At 38.1% G+C, this 22,893-nt stretch overlaps 1 protein-coding gene across 1 annotated transcript in view; it reads left to right on the top strand.

Moving 5' to 3' along the window:
* Positions 1-9,772, top strand: part of FCRL4 (Fc receptor-like 4) — a 31,736-nt gene extending 21,964 nt beyond the window's left edge. Inside the window, exons 10-12 of the mRNA XM_012733263.1 lie at positions 6,884-7,071; positions 9,110-9,200; positions 9,543-9,772. Of these exons, the coding sequence (XP_012588717.1) occupies positions 6,884-7,071; positions 9,110-9,200; positions 9,543-9,772 (509 nt within the window). The remainder of the gene's footprint in view (positions 1-6,883; positions 7,072-9,109; positions 9,201-9,542) is intronic.
* Positions 9,773-22,893: the final 13,121 nt, after the last annotated feature.

Here is a 22,893-nt window from a genome sequence, read left to right as displayed (position 1 = left end):
TTTTTTTTCTTTTCCTGCTAGCTTATTTCATTAAGCATGATCTTTTCCAGTTCTATTCATGTTGCTACAAATGGCATGAGTTCATCTTTTTTGATTGCTCAGTAATTTTCCATTGTGTATACATACCACATCTTCTTGATCCATTCATCTATTTTGGGACTTTTGGGTTGATTCCACATCTTTCCTATTGTAAATAAGGCAGCAACAAACATAGGGGTAAAGGTGTCTTCTTGAATTATTGTTTTTGTGTCCTTTAGGAAGATACCTAGGAGTGGAATTGCTGGATCATATGAAAGCTCCAATTTTAGCAGTTTGAGAAACCTCCACACAGCTTTCCATAGTGGTTGCACCAATTTACATTCCTACCAGCGGTGTAAGAGAGATTCCTTTTTCTCCACACCCTCACCAACATTTATTGTTACTTTTTTTTTTTTTTTACAATGTGCCATTCTCACTGGTGTGAAGTTGAATCTCGGTGTAGTTTTGATTTGCATCTCCCTTATTACAAGTGATGCTGAACATTTTTCATATGCCTGTTGTCCATCTGCATTTCCTCTTTGGAGTAATGTCTTTGTAGCTCTTCTGCCCATTTTTTGATGGGGTTGTTCACTTTATACTTGTTGAGTTTCATCAGCTCTTTGTAGATTGATAGAGACCAGCTCCAACAATTGGGGTGACAGGGGTTCCTGTAGGAAATGACTGCGGTGAAGGTGAATGAGGGACACAAACACTCCTTCAGGTGCAAGTGTTGTCTGCTGACAGTCTCAGCAGGTTTTTATTATTTTTATGTTGGCAAGCAGTGGAATTATATCAGAATATGCATTGAGAAAAAAAAAAACAACAACTATCACATTTTCCCAAGAACAGTTTGCGCTCTTTTGACCTTTAGTCAAGATTATAACACTTATCACTTTTTAAGGAAAACACAGCTAACAAGCAAAATGTTTTTATTATGATTATTTTCTTTTGCAGCTGGGCAAACAATTTGCTAATGATAAAGCAGGCAGATAAATTTGTATAGTTATAACTAACATTTCTTTTTATCTTATAAAAAAAAGTTAAGAAAACAAAAGGAAAGCTTCTTTTATCTCTAAGTCAATAACAGTCCTCATTTTTATTAAAGCACCCTAAAAAGATTAAAGCAAAGCCAGGTTAAGAAATGAAAAAGTTTACTTTACTCAGTTCTAACATTAAAAGAGAGAGTAAAGTTGAAGGTCAAATAACAAAGTCTTAAGCTTTCTGGTCCCCAAAGTGTTTTTTTGGAGCTTAATTTAGTGTGTACATCTGGAAGACAGTGGAATGAGGAATTTGAATTATTGGCTTGGACAGGACAAAAGGCTCTGGTTATTTTTACAATATTAACTTTACAGTAACAGCCAAATGCTTTTGTTTAAGCAGCCAAATGTAAAACCGATTTTTACTTCATTAAATGCATCCAAATGCAAAAGTGATTGCAATTACAGGAGTGGCCAAAACAAATCAAAGAGATACAGTAGGCACCAGCTTTGGGGTCCCTGACTTTTCAGTGGCACCCCTCATACCTGGACTTTGTTGGAAGGTATGAGATATTTGGCCTGTGCCAGTAGATCTTTGTGATCAGTCCTTTATCATTTGTATTATGTGTGAAAATTTTCTCCCGGTCAGTGGGGTGTCTGTTTGTTATATGTAATGTCTCTTTTGCTGTACAGAAGCTCTTTAACTTGTAGTCCCAGAATTTTATACTTTCTTTCACTATCCTTGCTTTGGGTATCTTTAAAGATCTCACTGCGGTGTATGTCATGTAATGATTCACCAATATTTTCTTCTATATATTTTATAATTTTGGGTCTTTTGTCTCGATCTTTACTCCATGTTGAGTTGTTTTTTGTGTATGGTGCAAGGTAATAATCTAGCTTCCTCTATTATTATTATTATTTGAATGAAGGAGCCCAGCATTCCCAGAACCATTTATTGGGCAAACTCTTTTTTCCATTGCATATTCCTTGAGTCTTTGTCAGAGATTAGGTGTCCATAAAGCTGTGAACTTATATCTGGGTTATCTGTTTGATTCCATTGGTCTGTATGTCTGTTCTTACTCCAGTACCATGCTATTTTAATTATTGTGGCTTTGTAGTATAGTTTGATGTCTGATAGTGTGACTCTTCTATTCCCTTTTTTCTTATTCAGAGGAGCCTTGGCTATTTGAGTTTTTGTGGGTCCGTATGAATTTCATCAGTATTTTTTCTATTTCTTTGAAAAATGTCATTGAGAATAGCATTGCATCTATAAATTATTGTTGGTAGGCTGGCCATTTTAATGATGTTAATTCTTTGAATCCATGAACAAGGGATCTCTTTCCATTTCTTTGTGTGTTGTTTTATTTAACAATGCTTTATAGTTTTCTTTGTAGAGGTCCTTCACCTCTTTTTGTTAGGCTTATTCCCAAGTACTTGATCTATTTTGTTTCAATTATAAAGGGAATGATTTTCTTGATTTCTTCTTCAGAGTGATTGTGTATAGCAAAGCTATTTTTTGTTTGTTGATCTTGTATCCTGCTACTTTACTAAACTGGTTTATTATTTTGACAAGTTCTTCTGCATTGTTTTGGGGATTCTCTATGTATATTATCATGTCTGCTGCAACCAGTGACAGTTTTAATTCTTCTTTCCCTATTTGGATTCCTTGTATGCCTTTTTCTTGTCTTGTTGCTCTGGCTAGGACTTCCAGTATTAAATTGAAAAGTGGTGGTGAAAAAAAAGAAAGAAAGAAAAGCATTGGTGAGAGGGACATCCTAGTCTTGTTCCTGATCATAAGGGAAAGGATTTCAGTTTTTCACAATTGATAATGACTTTGGTGCTGAGTTTGTCATTTATAGACTTTATTATGTTAAGTTATGCTCCTTTTCTCCCAAGAGTTTCAGGTGCCTTTATCATGAATGGATGCTAGACTTTGTCAAATGCTTTCTCTGCATCTACTGATATAATCATATGGTTTTTATTTTTCCTTTTGTTGATGTGTGGATTACATTAATTGATTTTCGAATGATGAGCCATCCTTGTGCCCCTGGGGTAAATCCCATTTGGTCATGGTAGATTATCTTTTTGATGCATTTGTTGGATTCTACTAACTTGGATTTTATTTAGGTTATTTGTAAAAGTGTTCATTAGCGAGATTGGTCTGTAGTTTTCTTTTTTGTGTTGTACTTGTTTGGTTTTGTAATAGTGTAATGTTGGCTTCATAAAACTTGGTTGGTAGTATTCCTCCTTTCTCAATTTTTTGAAAGAGTTTGTATAGGACAGGAACTAGTGTGTTTCTGAATGTTTGGCAAAATTCATTTGTAAAGCCATCTGTCCTGGGCTTTTATTTTGGGGGAGAGATTTTATCACTGTATCAATTTTTTTCTGCTTGTAATTAGCCTGTTTAGGTGTTCTATTTCTTCTCTGCTGAGCTTTGGGTGCTTGTAAAATTGTAGGAATTTGTCCATCTCATCTCGATTGTGAACTTGTTTGTATAGAACTGTTCACAGTCATCTCTTACTATTCTTTTGATTTCTGCTGTGTCTGTTGAGATTTCTCCTCTTTTGTTTTGAGCGCATTTATTGTGTTTTCTCCCCTTTTTTCTTTGTGAGCCTGGCTAAAAGTTTATCCATTTTGTTTATTTTTTTAACGAACCAGCTTTTGTTTTTTTTGATCTTTTGAATTGTTTTCTTAATTTTTATTTCATTTATTTCTGCTTTGATTTTTATTATTTCCTTTCTTCTACTGGTTTTTGGGATTTTTTCCAGTTCTTTAAGGTGCGACATTATTATTTTTTTTTAATCTTTCTTGCTTCTTGATGTGTGCCTGTATGGCTATATCTTTTCCTCTTATAACTGCTTTTGCTGTATCCCATACTTTCTGGAGGGTTGTGTCCTCATTGTCATTCATCTCAAGGTATTTTTAATTTTCTTCCTTGAGCTCCTCATTAATACAGTGATCTTCCAGTAGTGTGGATTTTAATCTCTATGAGGTAGGGGTGTTCCTTTCCTTCTCTTTGTGCTTTACTTCTAGTTTGATGCATTCATGGTCAGAGAAGATAGCATGATTTTGATCTTGGAGTATCTGTCAGTGTTTGTCTTGTGTCCCAGCATGTGATCAATTTTGGAGAATGACCCATGGACATTTGAGAAGAATGTGTACTCAGATTTCTTTGGGTGTAGTGTCCTGTAGATGTCTGTTAGGTCCATGAGGTCTAGATCCTTGCTTAGAGCTCACATGTTCTTACCTATTTTTTGTCTTGTTGGTCTATCCAGTGGTGAGAGTCATGTACTGAAATCTCCTACCATGTATGTGTTTTCTCTGATATCCATTTTTATATATAATAATAATTGTCTGACATATTTTGGTCTGACATATTATGGTGTCACATATTTGGTGACATCATTTGGTGGCTATATGTTAATGATTGCTATGGTATCCTGATATATTATCCCTTTAATCATAATGTAGTGGCCGTCTGTGTCTCTTTTTACTTTTTTTTAGTTTGAATTCTGTTTTATCTGATCTGAGAATAGCTGTTCCTGCTTTTTATTTGGTCCATGTGCTTGTAGGATTGTTTCCCATCCTATTATTTTCAATCTGTGTTTATCTTTTGAGGTTAAGCAGTCTTTCTGTAAACAGCAAAAGGCTGGGTTCTGTGTTTTTATCCAACCTGTGACTCTGGTGTCTTCTTATTGGTGAGTTTAGACTATTTACATTCAAAGTTAATATTGACACATTGAAATCTATATTTTTTATTTATTTGCTTTTTTGTGACTCTTTCCTTACCTTTTTCTAGTCTTCCTATTCACTCCTCTGTTGATTTTATTTTTAGAGTAACTTGTAGTAATTATTTTAGTGGGAATTTAGTAGTGATGAATTTCTGGAGATTTTATCTGTCATAGAAAGTTTTGATTTTCCATCATAGAGGAAGAAGAGCTTCTCAGGGTAGAGTATTCTTGTTTGGAATTTGTTGACTTGTTTGTTGAATATATCCCTCCATTCTCTTCTTGCTTTGAATGTTTCTTCAGAGAAGTCTGGTGTCATCCTGATTTGTTTTCCTTTGTGTGTTACCTGTTTCTTGCCCTTGTCAGCTTCATTAATTTTTCCTTTGTTGGACCTTTGAAAAATTTACTATTATGTGTCTTGCTGTAGCTTTCTTTTCATTGTGGTTGTTTGGTGTTCTTCTGGCTTATTGTATTATTTTCATTTCCTTCTTCATGTTTAAGATATCCTCTTCAGTTATCTCCTTGAATAGCGTTTTAGCTCTCTAGTCTCGCTCTTCACCCTCTGGGACACCTATGATTGTTATATTTCTTTTATTCATTGTATCTGATATTTCTTGGATTGCATTTTCAGTTTTTTTCCTTTGTAGTTCTCTTTCCTTTCCTTTTTTTTTTTTTTGTTCTTTTTATTTCTGAATCTTCAAGAATGCTGATTTGTTCTTCCATTTCTTCTATTCTGTTTTCTTGGCTTTTCCCAGAGTTTTGAGGTCCTCTACCTACCTTTGATTATCCTTCATATCCTTCCCTCTCTTCCTCTGTTCATGGATTGTGTGTTTATCTCTTTCTACTTGTTCTTTTAGCTCTTTAATTATTTCCATCATGGCCTTTTTGAAGTCTTTGTTAGGTGGAGGTATTCTTCTATTTCCATAATAATATTTTCTGGGGAATGAGTTTCTTTCTGGATTATATTATTTCCAGAGGGGCCTGCTTGATCTCTTGTTCACCTTCTGCTTTGTTCTGCTCTTAGTACTCCTATGCCATTGGTGGGCATGATTTCTAATTACTCTTTCTGTGGTGTGAATATGTCTTCCTGGTGTCTAATCCTCTGTGGCTGGGTACAGCTTCAGACACTTCAGTTGTGTAAGATGTTCCAAGCTGTGCTTTGTTCCAAGATTTCCTGTTTTCCCATCTCCACTGTCATCTCAGCCAGTAATAGTTAGGGGTCTCTTGTGGGATTCTTCTTCTTCCAGTAACACGTTGAGTCCTAGTCTATGGGAGTTGCCTGCAAGAAGTGCATGGATAGGCTGATTTTCTCTGTTGAACTTCTCACTTCTTCTAGGCATGTGTTTGTAAAATAATGGAGTTAAAAGAGAATAGGGAGTAAGAGGAGGATTTGGGGGAAGGGGAGGATGATATGAAAATGTAATAGGAAGGAAGGTGATAGGAAGAAGTGAAGGTTAAATGGGAGTAGAGGGAATAGGAGGAGGAAATGGAGGTGAGATACCAGAACAAGAAGAGACAGCGGTAATAATAATGTTGAAGGGGAAGGAGAAAGCTAGAGGAGCCAGAAAACCAGGGTAAAAATGAAGGAAGGGCATATAAATCTACCAGCTGAGCATTGCAGGAACAAAACAAACAAGGAACAAACACATCCATAAGTAGAGGAGAATTGCCTCTTAAACATCTGATGGCTCTCAGTTAGCTAGTCCTTGTGGTTTTAGACTTGTCCCCTGGAGAGCACCCTACGACTGGCTAGAGTAACTTTACCAGTCTGCAGTTTCATTTGGCTTTCTTTTTAGTCCCCTGAGGTAGTTGGGCAAATAAAAGAACTCCTGAGGTTTCTTTCCACTAGAGGGTTGTGGTATCTAGAGACCTCTGGTATAAGAGCTGGCCCGAAAGTCTCCTCCTGATGAGTCCCTCAGGCAAGCCACCCGGTTTCAGGTGAGTATGACATGTGATTTTGTTTTGGTCACTAGGTGGTGCCAGAGACTTCCACCAGTAAGTTTTCGGACCTGGGCTTATTCACTCAGGGAGGGGAGAGCCAAACGGAGGCTCCCCAGCTAGTCTCCCTGGCAGCCAGCCTATACTGTAGCAGCACTCTTGCTTCCACTTGCCCACCTGTTGATCTTTTTAGCCTTCTGATGTACAAGGCTTATTCCATAGCTGCTGAGCCATCACTGCCAAGCCAGCTGCCAAGCAGGCCACCAAGCCCTCTCCTTTCACCTCCTGGGTTCTATGTGCTGGTTGTGCTGGTTGGGGTGCAGAGGGTGGAAGAGTTGCAAGCGTCCCAGAAGCACCAGCCCTCTAGCCTTCTCTCTTTACCTCCTGGGCTCTACGTGCTGGTTGTGTGGGTAGGCACAGGCTAGGAGGGTTGCAAGCCTCTCATCTGAGGCACTTTCAAGCTGCTTGGGCATTCCAGGATCAGAGCTCCCCAATTGCTGTGTCTCCCTCACTCAATTATCCTTGACCTAGCAAGTCCAGAGTGTTCTTAGCTGGGCTGATACATACAAGCATCAGCCATACATAGTCTGTATGACTATGGTCCACTTTGAGGGTTATCTGTCTTGTTCACACAAGAGGTAGCAAGTTTATTATCCTCACTCTGCCACCATCTTGCTTCCCATTTGTATGTATTCGTGTGAGAAACACTTATTCAGTTCTTTGCCATTTTTAATTAGGTGGTTGTTATTTCTGTTGTTCTTTTGGCCTCTGGGCTCCTTACATATTTTGGACAGTAAACCCTTATCAGATACATTAATGCCTTGTCAGATTGACAAACATATCCTCCTATTTCATAGTGTGTCTTTTCTGCATAGGGCACCTCACTTGGGAATTTAAGATGCCCAATACGTTTCTGTTTGTGCAATTGTAATCTGATTCTGAGCTTGTTTTACAAATTATGTTAGGTCACAATGCCATTTGAAGATGACACTGAGCTGAAGTGTTCTACCTTATAGTGCATATTACTATGTTTGACCGATATAGATCACTAGATTTTCCATCACTTTCCTTTCTGAGCCATTCACTGACACTTTGAATGGTAGCACTAGAATTGCTGCAATCTGTTTGGGTTAATACATCTTTTTTTTTTTTAATATTTTACTTATACATAAAAAAACCTGGGTGCAGGCCAGAGGTGCAGGGGTGTGAGGGTTCCGCAGACAGAGTGGGGAGCAGAACAGGCAGATTGACTGAACTACACTGCTAAAGGGAGCAGCAGGTTAGACAGGAGAGGTCTGCTGTGCCATGTGGGTCAGCTCCCTGGCTGGGAATTGAACTCTGTCCTGCAGTGACTACTTAGAGCTTCATAGTGTTGAGATTTAACTCCTTGCAATTCCATGGAGGTCCTGGGTTGATGCATCGTGTAATTTCCTTGACTATTTTTTGTCTTTCATGCTTTGTTCTCACATATTTGTCCAAAACACCATTTAAATTGAGAACTCCATTATGGACTAGTTATAATTCATTATTTGATATATTCTGATCTGTTGCAAGATTTCTTCTTTGCTTGAAACCCTTAAAGTTGTGTGCAAAATTTCATGTATAAGCCTGCGTTTGTGGAAAGAATATATAGTTTTTATTATTCATTTAGAAGATCTATAATCCCAAATGTTCTTATGGTAAGAATATGGTGAAGAAAAAAAAACCTTAAATATCTTGTTTTTTCAGGTTCTAGCTTGCCACAAAATTTCTATGATGCTGATGATTTTATCATCTCTAAAACTCTTAATTTCTAATATGTAGGCTCTGACAAATCATGCCTGCTAATTTTTTTTCTCTCTTTGTGGCTCCTTTTTAAAGAAGCTGTAGTGATAAAATCTGGAACTAGGCATGTAATATAAGAGAAAACGTCCTCCTAGAGCATACCAAGGAAGAGCTCCATGGGAATTCCCAAGAAGCCAGGACTGAGAGTTTAAGTCTGGAGTGGGATGGAGTCTCTGTAAGTTAAGAAAAGCAAGAGTTAAAACTAAGAGAGAAATTCTCTTTCAACATCTGATAAAGTAAGGGAGTAAGTTTTCTTCGTGTGGTTTCAGGGAGGACTTTACAACCCAATGGGGCTTGAAAAGAAGTTTCAAGGGCTGGGTTAAGAAATAATAGAACAAAAAATCACATGTGTCATAGGACACATTTGGGGGTCAGGGAGGGGAAAATATGGCAAACAATGTAAAGGACTCAGGTTTTCCTGTCTCTGGGAAATAAACCAGAAGACTGGGTTATATGGGTAGATCCTGATGCCAACAGCTTAGAGCTTTCTTTCCCTCCACAGCCAGTATCTCCAGAATGACACTCGAAGATATGGTGAGTTTCATTTCCTCTTTTCTCCCCAACTACTACCTACAGTCTCAAAGCCCTCTCTCTTCCCAGCTCTTGTTCTATGTTCTTTCCCAGAATGCTTCAGTTATCTATGCTGAGTTGAAGACAGAATTCTCAGATGTCTCAGGTGAAAAGGTCAACTCGAAGGATGAAGATTCTATGGGAGGTTATGAAAATGTCCTGCTCCTATGACTGGCCCTTGATCCAAAGCCCCAGCTCAGTGTAATCATCCCAGTCCCTGGAGTGACCAACTAGTTCCAACTTTCCAGTTCTTGACCACATACATACATTCCCAAGGCAGCTCATTCATCCACTCAAGTGAGCTAGCACAGCCACAGAAATGATTCCTTAAAATGGTGGGGGCCCAGGGTTAGGAGAAGACCCTGTGAACCCACTCTCACTAACCTAATATGCTCCCTAGGGTCTGACTTTGGGAAAGGAATAAGGAGGGAGAAGGGCTGTTGAAAAATAGAAGCACACTTTTTGGTAAACTGGGCTTTACACACAGACAGAAAAGCCTGGGTAGCTGATTTCTTCCTAAAACAGCTACAAGTGTTGTACCGCCTGGGCATCGTCTGCACCAACTGGCTGAACGGCGAGAGGCTGTGTGGGTACCTCACGGGCAATGCCGAGCATCTTCTTCCCACGTACCCTGGGCATGCAGTCAGGACTCAGTTGCAGACCAAAGAATGGGCTGCTCGAAGTGGTCTACAGAGAAAGGAATTTAAAATAGGATAAGTACTTTATGGAATCATGAGAAGAGCTGAGGAATCAGGCTGTAGGTTGAACTTTCAAAAGCAAATCATAATTATGTTAACATTACTTGGGAAGATGATTTTTAACATTAGAGAAAAGTAACACAAACTGTAAAATTTTAAAGTTAAGTAATGACCTTGCAAACCTAAATTTGAATTGGAAACAAATATAAATTGATGAAAAATTGCCTTTAAAAATAAAAATATTTCCTATTAGAATATAGTCACCAACCTGATCACATTGAACATCCCAGCTTAAGTTGCTGTCTCTATTTCTTATGTGAAGGATGTAGGAATGCCTTTCTTTAAAAACTGTATCTTTGAGTTACCAAACAGTTGTGAAAATAATTCTTTCAAAAAATGAAGAACTGGTGGCGCAGCAGGTTAAAGCACAGCACTAAGAAGTTAAAGCCACTTCCGCATGAGTTCGATCCCCATCCCAGAAGTGACCCACATGGTGCAGCAGACCTCTCCTGACCCGCTGGCTGCTCCCTTCAGCAGTGTACTTGGTCAGTCGGTCTGTTCTGCTCCCCACTCTGTCTCTGGTGAATCCTCTCACTACCCTTGCACCGCTGGCCCGTACTCCAGTTCTGTGTGCATAAATAAAGAAATCTTAAAAAAAAAAATGAAGAATGACAGAAATAGAATGAAATCTCTTTTTGAATGAGTGATTCATGCTGCAACCCTTATTTAACATCACAAGACAGGCAGCCTGACATCATGTGCCGCCTGATGACAGCATTCACCACCCACAGAGAATCCATGTCCCAAAATATCAAAACTGGATCAAGTTTTCAGATTTAACTATCAATTTACAGGAAATGCCTGGGACATGGGAGTATGTTGATGAGCACTATGAGACTGCAATCAGCAAAATCCAAATTGTAGGCAATTCTACAAGACAAATGACCTGGTTTCTTCAAAATTAAGTGAAAAAAGGAAGACAGAGAGGGAGGGAGATTAAGTAGGAAGGAAGGGGAGAAGGGAAGAAAAGAGAAAAAGGCAGTAACAGAAGGAGTGATAGAGGAAGGGAAAGATGAAAAGAACAAGAAAATTAAAGAGGGAAGAAATAGCTATAAATTAGATAAGATGTGAGAATATCAATCAAAAGGAATGGGCTGGTCTTGTTTGGATCCTGACTGAAGCAAATCAAACTAGGGGGGAAAAAATCACTAATGAAATACTAAGGGACTATAAGATTATAGTCCCAATAGTACTATAAGCTAATAGTATGCAGTTGTGTGGCTTAGATATAAATAATAGTATTGCAGCTATGTTCTTATGAAGGAAAACAATACAATCTTTTTGAACTCATGCTAAATATAGATTAAAATATGTGATTTTGTTTGAAATAATGCAATAAGGGAAGGTGGGTAAAAGTGGATAAAGGTTGTATGTGTACCATCTCTACAGCTGGGTGAAGGGTGTACTGTAGAGAGAAAGGAGTTGATTGGTACTAATTTCTGTCTTGTATATTTTCAATTTTCCACAACAAAGTATTAAAATATCTATACCTAGAACACCATTTCACTCCATCACGTCTGCACCTCCACCTTCATCTGAGGCCCATCTCCCTTCCTGTATAGCTGGGAAGACTGTCTCCTCACAATCCAATCTCGGCGTGAAGGCATGGCACTCAAAGCCTTGCAAGGACTTCTCATCTCCTTTACAAAGAAGCTGGAGTCCTCAAGTGCCCACAGTGTTCAACCCAATCTTTCTCCCACTACCTCTCTGGCTTCTCCTCCTGCCACTTCTCCTCTTGTCCTTCAGTTGCAGGCCCATGTAATTTGCACTGGCTGTTCACTCTGCTGAAAATACTTTTTCTCCCTTAAGAAAAGGATCAGGGGGAAATTGTCCTCACTTCCTCTGAGTTAGTTCTCAATATGATAAAACAAGCAAATGAAATTGAGACAAATCAGTGGGGTAGAGAGAACAAATTTAATTATAAATGTGTGAATTCTAGAGTAAGTGGGACAGACCAAGGTTCTTATTCTTGAATTGTGGAATGGAAAAAGGGGCGTGTGACAGAGATAAGATAGGGTTTCACATGATGCAGAGAAGGTTACTTACGGACAAAGTCAGATGCCGAGAAATCCCCTTGTGTCATGCTCTACAACACCACGGAGTTGGGCTCCTGTCATGGCTTTTTGTTCTGATATTTGTAGTGTTTTTCTGTCTTCTCATTTTTTGTTGACATTTTGTATGTGTTTTAGTAAGGGTAAATTTGTTGGAATAGTCAGGGTTCTGAAACCAGTGAGGAGTGGCAGGTATAAGAGGACCAAAGCAATATGCATCAAAGGATCACCTGCAGCAGACTCAGGAATTTGAATTTCTTTGTGAGGGCTGGAAGCCTTCTAGATATCCCAGCCTGGGGTGAGAGGTGGCTGGTGTTTCATACATCTCAGCTTAGACTTCAGCAATACTCCCTTCCAGAGTGAAATCCAGATGATTTGACCCATTTCAGACTACAGCTGTTCTGTGCCATGAGCCTCAGTTTAGGCCAGTAGTCCTTACTCTATGCCCTGACATCTGTAATATACCCACCATTCTGGGTGCTTGCTTGTGTACCCCCTTATCCAGAATAGTGTCAAGTTAGGAGTTCTGATTGGTGGGTACCAACAGCAATAACTCAAGGGGTTCTGTATTGCAGCTACTCTTTTTTTTTTAAAGATTTTATTTATTTGTGCATACAGAACTGGGGTACAGGCCAGAGGTACAGGGGCGGTGAGAGGATTCACTAGAGACAGAATGGGAAGCAGAACAGGCAGATATACTGAAATACACTGCTGAGGGGAACAGTGGGAGGATCAAGAGAGGTCAGCCACACATGTGGATAACCTCCAGGGCTGGAGATTGAACTTATACTCAAGTGGCTGTGCCTAGCCTACAATGTGAGCTTCAACCCGCTGCACAACCGGGGAGGACCCTACTCCTTTCTTTTATGGACATTACTATACCACCCTTACATTATATGAACTTCACTTAAAGTGTTTTTTACCCTTTAAGTCAGGCTGATGCTCCTATAATATATGCAGATAATCAGCTTTTCCTCCAGGGTTTTAGTATCATTTTCTTGTGTGTGTTTGGAGGAGGTGAACCCCAAATCTACACTCTGTTGCCATCTTGCAGAATCTTTGAGGTTCCATTTTATGCTCTTCCCAAATTTGCTCCCCCAAAACTTCTAGAAACTTAAAAATTCCCCTGACTGGTCACTTTATAAAAAAATTTGCACTTTAGGCCATTTCTTGCCTCTAGTTGTGAGTTGGGTTACAATGTCTAATGGATAACACCGGTCCTTCAGTTCATAAACTTGATGACCAGCATCCAGCTCACATCAGTTCCTTCTCTTTTCCTTATTATACTTAATAAAACCTCTGGAACTGAGTGTGGACTTGAAATAAATTATAAGAGCAGCCCAACTCAACAGTCTCAGAAAGAGGAATCCCAAGGTAAATATATCATTTATGTTTAGTGCAGAAGTACTTTGGAGTTTTTTGACTTCCCAGAAGCATGGAAAAATCACACCTAAAAATTTTACAGAAGCTAGCGGGGCAAGGAGAAAGCCTCAAGCCAGTTGGCTACTACTATTTTCTGAATTTAAAAAACAAACATTTTCATTATGAAAAAAAGTTCACTCATTTGTCCCTTACTTCCTAACAGCACAAAAACTCAATTTCTCCCTAGTGGCTGCTCTCCACTCAAGACTACAGAAGAGAGAGCAGTTACAGGGACAGGCACATTACTTTTGGGACCCAGTGAAAAGTGGAAATACAGGGCCCTTTGTTCAAAAAGATGAAAACGAGTCCTGGAAATGAAGGCTTTTCCTTTTTCTCATGATCTTTGTCTCAGTTTATACTGATTTTTATTTGTTATTTAATGGCCTTCTTAGAAAATATAAAACTTTAAATAATTTGTATGAATTTTATTATTCATTGTTACATTTTGCAATGCCAGCTATAACTGTGGAATCATTGAAATTAGACAATCTGTATTTGAGAGCTTATTTACATGTGCATTTTGTCCTTATGAGAACAGTAGAGATGAAGGAAAAAATATCAACTGTTTTACTTTCATTTCCTACCAACTCTTCCTACCTTTAGGTTACTCCTGAGTAAGGCAGACTTAGAGGTAAAGGAACTATAGTTTGTCCTATCTTTTCCTCTCCTTCCATATGATTAAGTAGCTCAAGGAAGTAACATAAGAAAAGATACAGTGAGGTGCCTTGGTGGCTCAAATTTCCTAGCACAAAATTGTCTTCTTATTACATTCAAACAATAGAAAGAAATTTGGTTCTTGAGAATGCTATTCAACAGTGTTTACTTTGTGCTCACTTTGAGTCTCTGAATCCTCATACATTGTGAATCCAGCTGAAATTCTGTATTCATAGAGTATGGAAATGCTGTTTGCAAAAGGGCAGCAAAGAAGGTGGACACATGCTACACTGCAGGAATTTCCTCTAGTCATGTGCAAACTTTCTTATCCCATTTGATTTCATTTAAAAAGCACCTGCTTAAAGATAGTATTATGAAGAATTTCCAGGTGGCAATAGCACAGCACTAAACCCCTCCCACGGTCTTTCCTATATAGGGCTTGCTATGATTGTACAAATCATATGCCCATGAAGCCAACTGTAGGTAGACAATTTCATCAAGTTATGAAAGACTAGTAGGTTGCCTTCGCCAATGGAGAACTGGCCTTCAAGAATCAAACAAGCCCAAAACAAATTCTAATTTTTCCTAAAGTATTACTATTTGAATTCACCATTGGAATTTATAGTCATGCTAGTTCTGAGATTAGAATTGAAGTTGAAAACCTCAGACTTAGACAGTGTTGATAAAGTAGTCACATGCCAATGGAGGACAAGTTGAGATCAAAGTTCCAGCAAATAAACTTCAAGTACTTATGCAGGCTAATAAATTTGTTTATGCAACTTCTACCATATGCAATGTGACATATACTTTGGAAATAGCCAATCCTCACAACTGGAAGGCAAGTATAGTTAATATCTGCATTATAAATGAGGAACCTGGGGCTAAAATTCTTGTATAGTTTGCCCAAAATTACACAGATTTTAGATGGTAATGCTAAGAAGGAGCTTTATATCTTCCCAATTTTTCCTTTTGCTTACATTCATTTTTTTTTATCAAGGGTTAGTTATTTGCATAGCTATATAATTTGGGGAGTTTTATCTTCTCTCTTGACATGTTCTTCTGTTTCATTCGCCCTCCACCAAAGTTCCAGTGCCCAGAAATCAGCAGTAGCACAGCTGTCTCCTCCTCCCTCCCTCACTGGTAAACACTGTATTTTTTGCATTCTAAGTTATTTTTGTTGTGTTTTGTCTGTTTTCTCTATTTACATTTCACAAGTAAGTTAAACCATCCAGTAACTTTCATTTTCTCACATATTTCACTTGGCATAATCATCTCAAGATCCATCTATTTTGTCCTTGAAATCACTATTTCATGTTTTTTTTAACAGCAAAGTACTAATTCATTGAGTACATATACCAAAATTTCTTTATCCAGTTACTTGTCTATGGGTATTTAGATTGATTCCATGTGTTGGAATTGTGAATGATGCTGCTATGAACATAAGGTACCTAGAGATTTTTATATTAGTTTCCATATTCTTTGTGTAAATACTGAAGAGTGGTATTGCTGGGTCATATGATATTTCCAGTTTTAATTTTTTAGGCCAAAAGCAAAAAGAAAATGAAATTATGTCATTTTTAACCCTATACACAGAAATTAATTCAAAATAGATTAAAGAATTGGATTTAGTATATAAAATACATAAATGAAAACATAGGAGATAAACTCATGGACATCAGCCTCAGAGATGTTTGGGGACTCAATTCCAGTGACAAGGGGGACAAAAGCAAAAACAAACAAATGGAACTGCATTAAAGTAAACAACTCTTGTACCATGAAAAAAATCATCACAAAAGTAAAATGGCAATCTACACACTGGGAGAAGATATTTGTACATCACAGATCCAAAAAGGGGTTAATTTCCAAAACATATAAAAAACTCTTACAGCTCAACAACAAAACAATCCAATTTTTTAAAAATGGTCAAAATATTTAATAGATAGTTCTCTAAAGAAAACATACTGACACTCCACAGGCACATGAAAGAAATGTTTCACAGCACTTATTATAAATGCAAATTAAAACAACAATGAGATATCACTCATCCCTATGAGAGTGGCCCATATAAAAAAAGACTGAACAGCAAATGCTGGTAGGTACTGATGCTGGAACATGGATGAGTTGCAGGAAGATTATATTGAGAGACAAGTCAGACACAAAAGAATGCCGAGTGTATAAATGCAATTCTATGGTTGGCCTGAGCAAATCTAAGAGAAAGACAGGAAATTATTATCTTTTGCCTGGTGCTGTGGACAGGAGTGGAGTAGGGTTAAAAGAGGGTGCTACATTTCTACTTGGATTTTTTTTTTAATTTCCAAACATTCAATAAAATAAGTGATTCTTTTCATTGAGAATTATATTTCAATGTACTTTCTTTATTAAAATTACATGCATTTACCCAGTGATTTTTCATAAGCATTGATTACCACAAGTAAAGGGGATGTGGTAGAAAGGCTGGAATCTAGAAAGTTAATAGAACCTGGCAAGAGCAACAGGTCTTGGGTCACGCATAGCTGGGTTTTGAATATGCTAAATACACATTATGGTCTTTCATTTTTACACAAACCTAACACTTAAAAATTCTCACATTTCAGCTGGTGTCCCAGGTGACAGGTTTCTGTGCTCTTTCCCTGCTGAGCACTGCCTGTGGAGCTTTCTCCTCGGGAAAAGGCTTAGAGTAACATTGAAGATATCGGACCCTCCCTTTCTGCTGATTTCTTTATGCTGCCAAGACTCCTCTTCATCTGTCGGGCAGCCTCTCCCAGCCACAATCTGTGGGGCCTCTTCCCGTTGCTACTGGGCAGTGCTCATTAGAGGGTAGGTGACACTGGCATCCAGCCAACTGGAGGGGAAGGTCGTAAATCCCCCACTTCTAATTTAAATATGCCTTCTCCTCCCCAAGTTTTGGGTTTTCAACTGTACATGTTATAAATAGTACAGTATCTATTTATAAACTTTAGCACTCAGAGTTTCCATTTCCTGCCACCAGGGACTCAGAATAAGCCCTGAATAATCACCTTAAAGTATAATCAGTTGACCGTGGAAACGGCTGCTGCTGTAGCCAGCTGTAAGGCCATGTTGCCCAGATTCCTGTTCCATGACCACTGAGACCACTGAAACTACTGACTTTCCTAGCTCATCATCAAATCTGGGTCACTGTCCTGGCTCCTCCTGTTATTCTATGTAAGTCTTTGGGTTCAGTTTTCCTCATCTATGAAAAGAAGATATTTTGATTGGCCTGACAGGACATTGCATGTGTCATTTTACTGTTGAACAGTTTTAGTGCTGATGCAAAGATTAAATAAGTTAATATTTACGTAGTATCTGGTGTGGTGTTATTTTACAATAAGCTATACATATCAGAATCTCTTTCAGTTCAGAATAAAAGCATGTCTACATATCTACATTTTATTTTCTGAAACCAACCACAAATGACAAAAAGAGTAAAAAGTGAAACTATTTTCAATGAAGCTTTTGAAAACCTGCACCTCCAACTTACAAACTATGAAGAACAGCTTATAGCCACAGTGAAACTCAAAGCAAATCCAAACCGATAGAAGACTTCGACAATGAACATAGACCATCCACACATCTTCAAGAAGATTTCCAGATTTTCCAAAAGTAGGTGACCAAGACCTTAATGTCCAAGCCAGTGGCCCTGGGACCTAGGAGTGTGGCAACTGTAGAGCACTCTGGAATCCCGCTGAACCCCTCCAAGTTTGGGGGTTAGGGGGGCACATGACCCTGAGTTGCTGAGATGGCTGCTGGCATTTCTGAGTCCCCATCCCATGGACACATTTGCAAAGGAGCCCTGGGGATCAGACCCAGGCTATTCATCACTAACAGAGTGCTGGGAATGCCTGGTGGACAGTAATGCTAGGGAGAATTTTCCTGAGGAGTTTTCATATTTACTGTAGAAAATTCACCCAAACAGGAAGCAGTAATTAAAAAGCATTAAGGAACAGCAGGGAAAGAGGAAGAACAGTTGGAAAAAAGAAGTCAGAGTGGTGGAAGGGATCAAACAAAACAAAACGACTGTACTACTAAAAGTTACATACAGTATTCCCAGAATTAAGAATTATGGAACAAGAACACGCAACCTTGTTACTTCATAAAAATACACAGATTTTTTTTCTCATGTGGTGCCTCAGTAAGGGGAGAATGAAGTAACCATGCAGACAGACTTCACACCTGGGGAGACAGCCAGGGGTGGATGATGATAGTATCAATGGTCTTGGAGAAATAAGAAATGATTTTGAAAATGTGTATTTAATGATTTGACTGTGAATCAACATGGCCAAGGGGGGAAGAGCCCTTTTAAAGACATCTGCATTTATCCTACAGTAAAACCACCCTCCCCTTGGGTTGCAGCCGTCATCACTGCTCTGAACAAGGCTGTGTGTTTTTCTGTGGCCAATGGCTAATAAACAGGCGTGACTGTCAAATTCACACAAGAAGTAGAATTTAGTCAAATTAAATATTTTGGTCAGATGGTATTGATACTCTCTCTGTAACCTGTTATTTTTGGGAAAATACGGCAGACTTTTGGTGGAAAGCTTTTTGGTTAATGTTTTAAAATAATCATGAGTTAATACAATTATGATATAAGCTGAGTAATAGTTTAAAGAATTTGAATTTGGCTTCATCACCAACAATAACTGTCTTCTTGCTCCTTTAGTGTGATATTTTTGAAGTGTTTGAGTAGCTAATAAATTAGTGGTTGATCTGCTTCATGTAACCAACACCTGCATGTGAATAATTAGCATACAGTTGGTAGGGGCTGCATTATGCAGAAGATTATTGGACGAGGTACAGTAAAAGCCTTTAAACCGAGCAGCACAATTTAATACAACAAGCTATTTCTTTGACATTATCTTAAAACTGTGGACGAGGGTGTCCATCACAATGTTATACAGAAAAACAAAAAGTTGGAAATGATATCAGTTAATGACTAGGAAACAGTGGCTTAGAAAATATGCTGCATCACATGGTAGAATATTAAACAAATATTTCAAAAACATTTTCCAAGGGCATTTGGCACATTTTGATCATTTTAAATGGGGGCAGACCCCAAATCTATTTTCTATATTGCTATTATCATTGTTTGAACTACAGGACCACCTAGAATCACTGAGAGTTCTTGTTTTACTGTAACTTATGGGAGTAAAATTATAATGGGAAACACTATACACCTGTGCTCAATATGGAGTCTGGAAAATGGCAATTGGAACATGTTTTTATCACAAAGAGAAACAGTGAAATGCACTAAATGAGTTTAAACTTTGATTTTATAAGGTCTTAAGAACTACAAACTGAAAATTAGACTCCCAGTATTTGTTTACTGAATTTTATTTCTAAATACAACTTTTTAAAATTCATCTTAACAGAGGATTTGGAAAAGACACTTAAATGAGTTGGCGATAATGAATGGTGCAGTTGCTGTAAAGGCTGCCACCTGGCATTATTCCTCGGCCCTGATATTTATCAACTTTAGCCCTTATAGTAACACTTCAAGATAGCTATTGCTAGCATCATTTCCCTGGTGTAGAAACACGTGTATGGAGATTAACACACCTTGCCAAGTCACAGTTGCTAGTTTGCTCAGCAGCTACCTGAGAGCCCTGTGTTATCCCTGACACTTCTGGGTCTAGCAACACAACATTCAACTAACTAGCTAACTAACTCACTAAGACCTCCATCCTCAAACTGTTAGCATTCTGTTGATAAAAATCAATAGGATTTGAATGTAATGGTGATGGACCTTAAATTTTTCTCCTCACCCTCCCCTGTCCCTCCAGTCACAGACACCACAGAAGAGATGCAAGCAAGTGCTCTGTGCCACTTAAGTAAGTGGATGGGTGGGGAAACTGCACTTGGAGAACATTGCAGGGTAGAAATAAATGAGTATCAATATATGAGGATCTAGAGATCTATAAGGGAAAGCCCTAGGACCTGGCTGTGGGGATTGGAAAGCTGTGCTATACCACAAGCATGGTCTGAGCACCTGCAGATATATCTGTGCGGGGTGGCAGCATTGAGGTCCACTTGCCATTCCAATTCAGGCAAACTAAGAGCAGTCTGATTTCAGTGTGTAACTCTGCATTTTCTAACATGGTGGCCATAGCCTCTTATGGAGCTGGACTGCGTGAAATATGCCTAGTTCATCCAAGGAAATGAATTTTAAATTTTAAAATTTTAATTTATAAAATGATGCTTGACCAACTTCCCAGATCTGATATACATATTTGGGGCAAACTTTTTCACTGTGCATTTTACAGAACTTTCAAAATATTTAAATTCTGATGAAAATTCAGCATCTGAGATGAGCTACAATATAAGCCATACTCTGGATTTTGGACACTTAGGACAAAAAAGAATATAAAATAACTAATAATTTATTTTTTGACTATTGTGTACATGCTGAAACATATTTTGGATATACTGATTTAAATAAAATGCTATAAAATTGGTTTAAACTTTCTTTTTAAATCTTTTATTTTTTATGTGTCTAGTGGGAAATTTTAAATTATACATGTGACTTGCCTTGTATCTGTATTGGACATTCTGGGTAAAATATAAGGATGCCTGTTAAAGAAAGGGTGGCCTATATATCTTCTTTAATTTCAGACATTAAAATATTTCCCTTTTACACCTCATTACCTTTTTATCAAAAGTTATGTATTGCCCATCATTCTTTCTATTGATGTGAAGAATCACGCTAATAGTAATGCCAATATTTCTTCCTGAAGTGGAAATATAAAATCACTTATACATGCTCTTACTTGAATTATCAGTCCCCAAGTACGCACAAATAACATTTATTTTCAAAAAGTATTTCCTGGAGTAATCTTTTGAAAATAGTAACCATAAATAAATATATTGAAAGATCTGGGAGAGGTATACTTTATATACTATACAATAGATATATTCCACGGAGAAGCAAATATTATAAAAAGTAGAAAAACAGTAGAAAACACAAATATGGAATTTCAGAGATTTTTCTTCTCGTTCCCTTTTACTTAAAAAAATTATAGTTTTAAAGCAGCCTGCATTGTTGTGGTTAAGATATTTTGTTGTACAGCCAATGAAGCTGTCATGGATAACAGATGATATCTATTTCGCCTTCCCTAGTAATAACAATAATAATGATAACGATGATGATAGCGGTTTTCCTCGGGTTTAGCAAACAAGGTCACAGAGCAGGTGTTCTCAACAGCAACAAGCAGGCTTGCTGTAGAAGATTCTAGAAAGAATATGGAGTTTCTACAAGTGAGGAGAACAAAGCTATCTAGCTTTTCAACTAGAAAATTACAACTGTTTTGCATGTTTCCAATTTCAGTAATTGTTATGCAGACCTCTGCTTCCATGGGATAAACACTTTCCACTCTTCTAAAATCTTGTCACCAGTGCATCTTCAGCACCACGCTCTCCCCTGGAGTCTCTGCAGCCCAGACAGCTGCAAACCCCCGGACCTCAGCTGCAGTCTCCGGTCATCCTCTCGCCCTCCAGCCAGAGGCGCCCAGGCAGAGCTTCCAGACCCCTCCGTAGTGTGCTTCCTGCACCGCAACGCGTGCACTTCTGGTCCGTGTTGAGGGGCTGGGTCTGCGGAGGCCGGAGACCAAGAGGCTCATCTAGAGATCCGCTTGTTCTCCAGCCCCGGTCAGCCCAGGACACCAGTTCCACCAACAGCCACAGCTGAAGGGCCTGTGGCGGGGACATAGCAGTGACAGCTGGGTTTCTGCAGCAGCTCAAGGTCCGAGGCAGCCAAAGGGGCCCACTGCCACGGTGTCTTAGATATATAGAGAACTTTAAGAACGTTAGAGCACACTGTTTATTATCATGAACATTACAGTCTTGAATAAATATTTGTAAACTTGGAAAATTGTGATAAAGATGTAAATTAAGAAAATTCCTCATTAGCTGTGAATTTTACTGAGTAAGATTATTTGGGGAAACAACTTTACCCATCAAGACCATTTTGCCTATGTTGGCTAAGTATCCTGTTGATGCTGGAAAATGCCCCCTGCCTGCACAGATGCATGTGACTTCAGGTAAAGATTCTTACTGTTCACAGTTCTTGGCAGTTTCATCCATATATAGTGGTTGTTACTGCAGAAAATGCAGAATTAAAATTGCGCGCGTGCGTGTGTGTGTAATCGTAAAAGAAAATAAGACCACTGAGAAAAAATAATGCAATTAAAAATTTTTACCTCAGAAAAATTTGAAAGATAATTTGAAAACAATAAAATGAAATGGGGTTAAGACCAACATATTTTTCATATCAATATATAACCATGATAAATAATTTCATGAAAGAAATAGATTTAGGATTTTAAAATAAAACCCAGTAGATGAGTATATATTATATAATAATATGTTTTATAAATAATATACATGTGCATATTATGTATATATTTTGTATATAATATATACAAGAAATTAAAAAAAGGAAGAAAAAGAAAGAATTCCAAAAGAAGTGACCTTTGCCCTAAGGTCAGATGATGATAAAAACATACTAGACAGATGAATAAGAACAGAAATAATGACATTAATAACAAACAAATATAATTCAAGCTACAAAAGAGTATTAAATCAAAGCGTATAGAGAATGTTAAAGGACATACTTGCAATCAAGATTATGACTTTCCATACGCCAGATCACAGTTTTAGTTTACAAACTGACCAAAAAACAAGGATTATATGAGAGTATGGAAGACTTACTTACCATAAGCATACATCCTTCTTGAGTAGAAAGATTATACTTTTTATTTTTTAAGATTTATTTATTTATGCTTACATAACTGGAGTACAGGCCAGAGGTGTGGTGGGTGAGAGCATTCACCAGAGACAGAGTGGGGAGCAGAACAGGTAGACTGACAAAGTACTGAGGGTAGCAGTGAGCAGGTCAGAAGAGGTCTGCCATGCCATGTGGGTCAGCTCCCTGGCCGGGATC

The sequence above is a fragment of the Condylura cristata genome, unplaced genomic scaffold, assembly GCF_000260355.1.
Source record: "Condylura cristata isolate star-nosed mole 26May11 unplaced genomic scaffold, ConCri1.0 scaffold00040, whole genome shotgun sequence".
NCBI lineage: Eukaryota > Metazoa > Chordata > Mammalia > Eulipotyphla > Talpidae > Condylura > Condylura cristata.
This window is presented reverse-complemented; position numbering and strand designations above follow the sequence as displayed.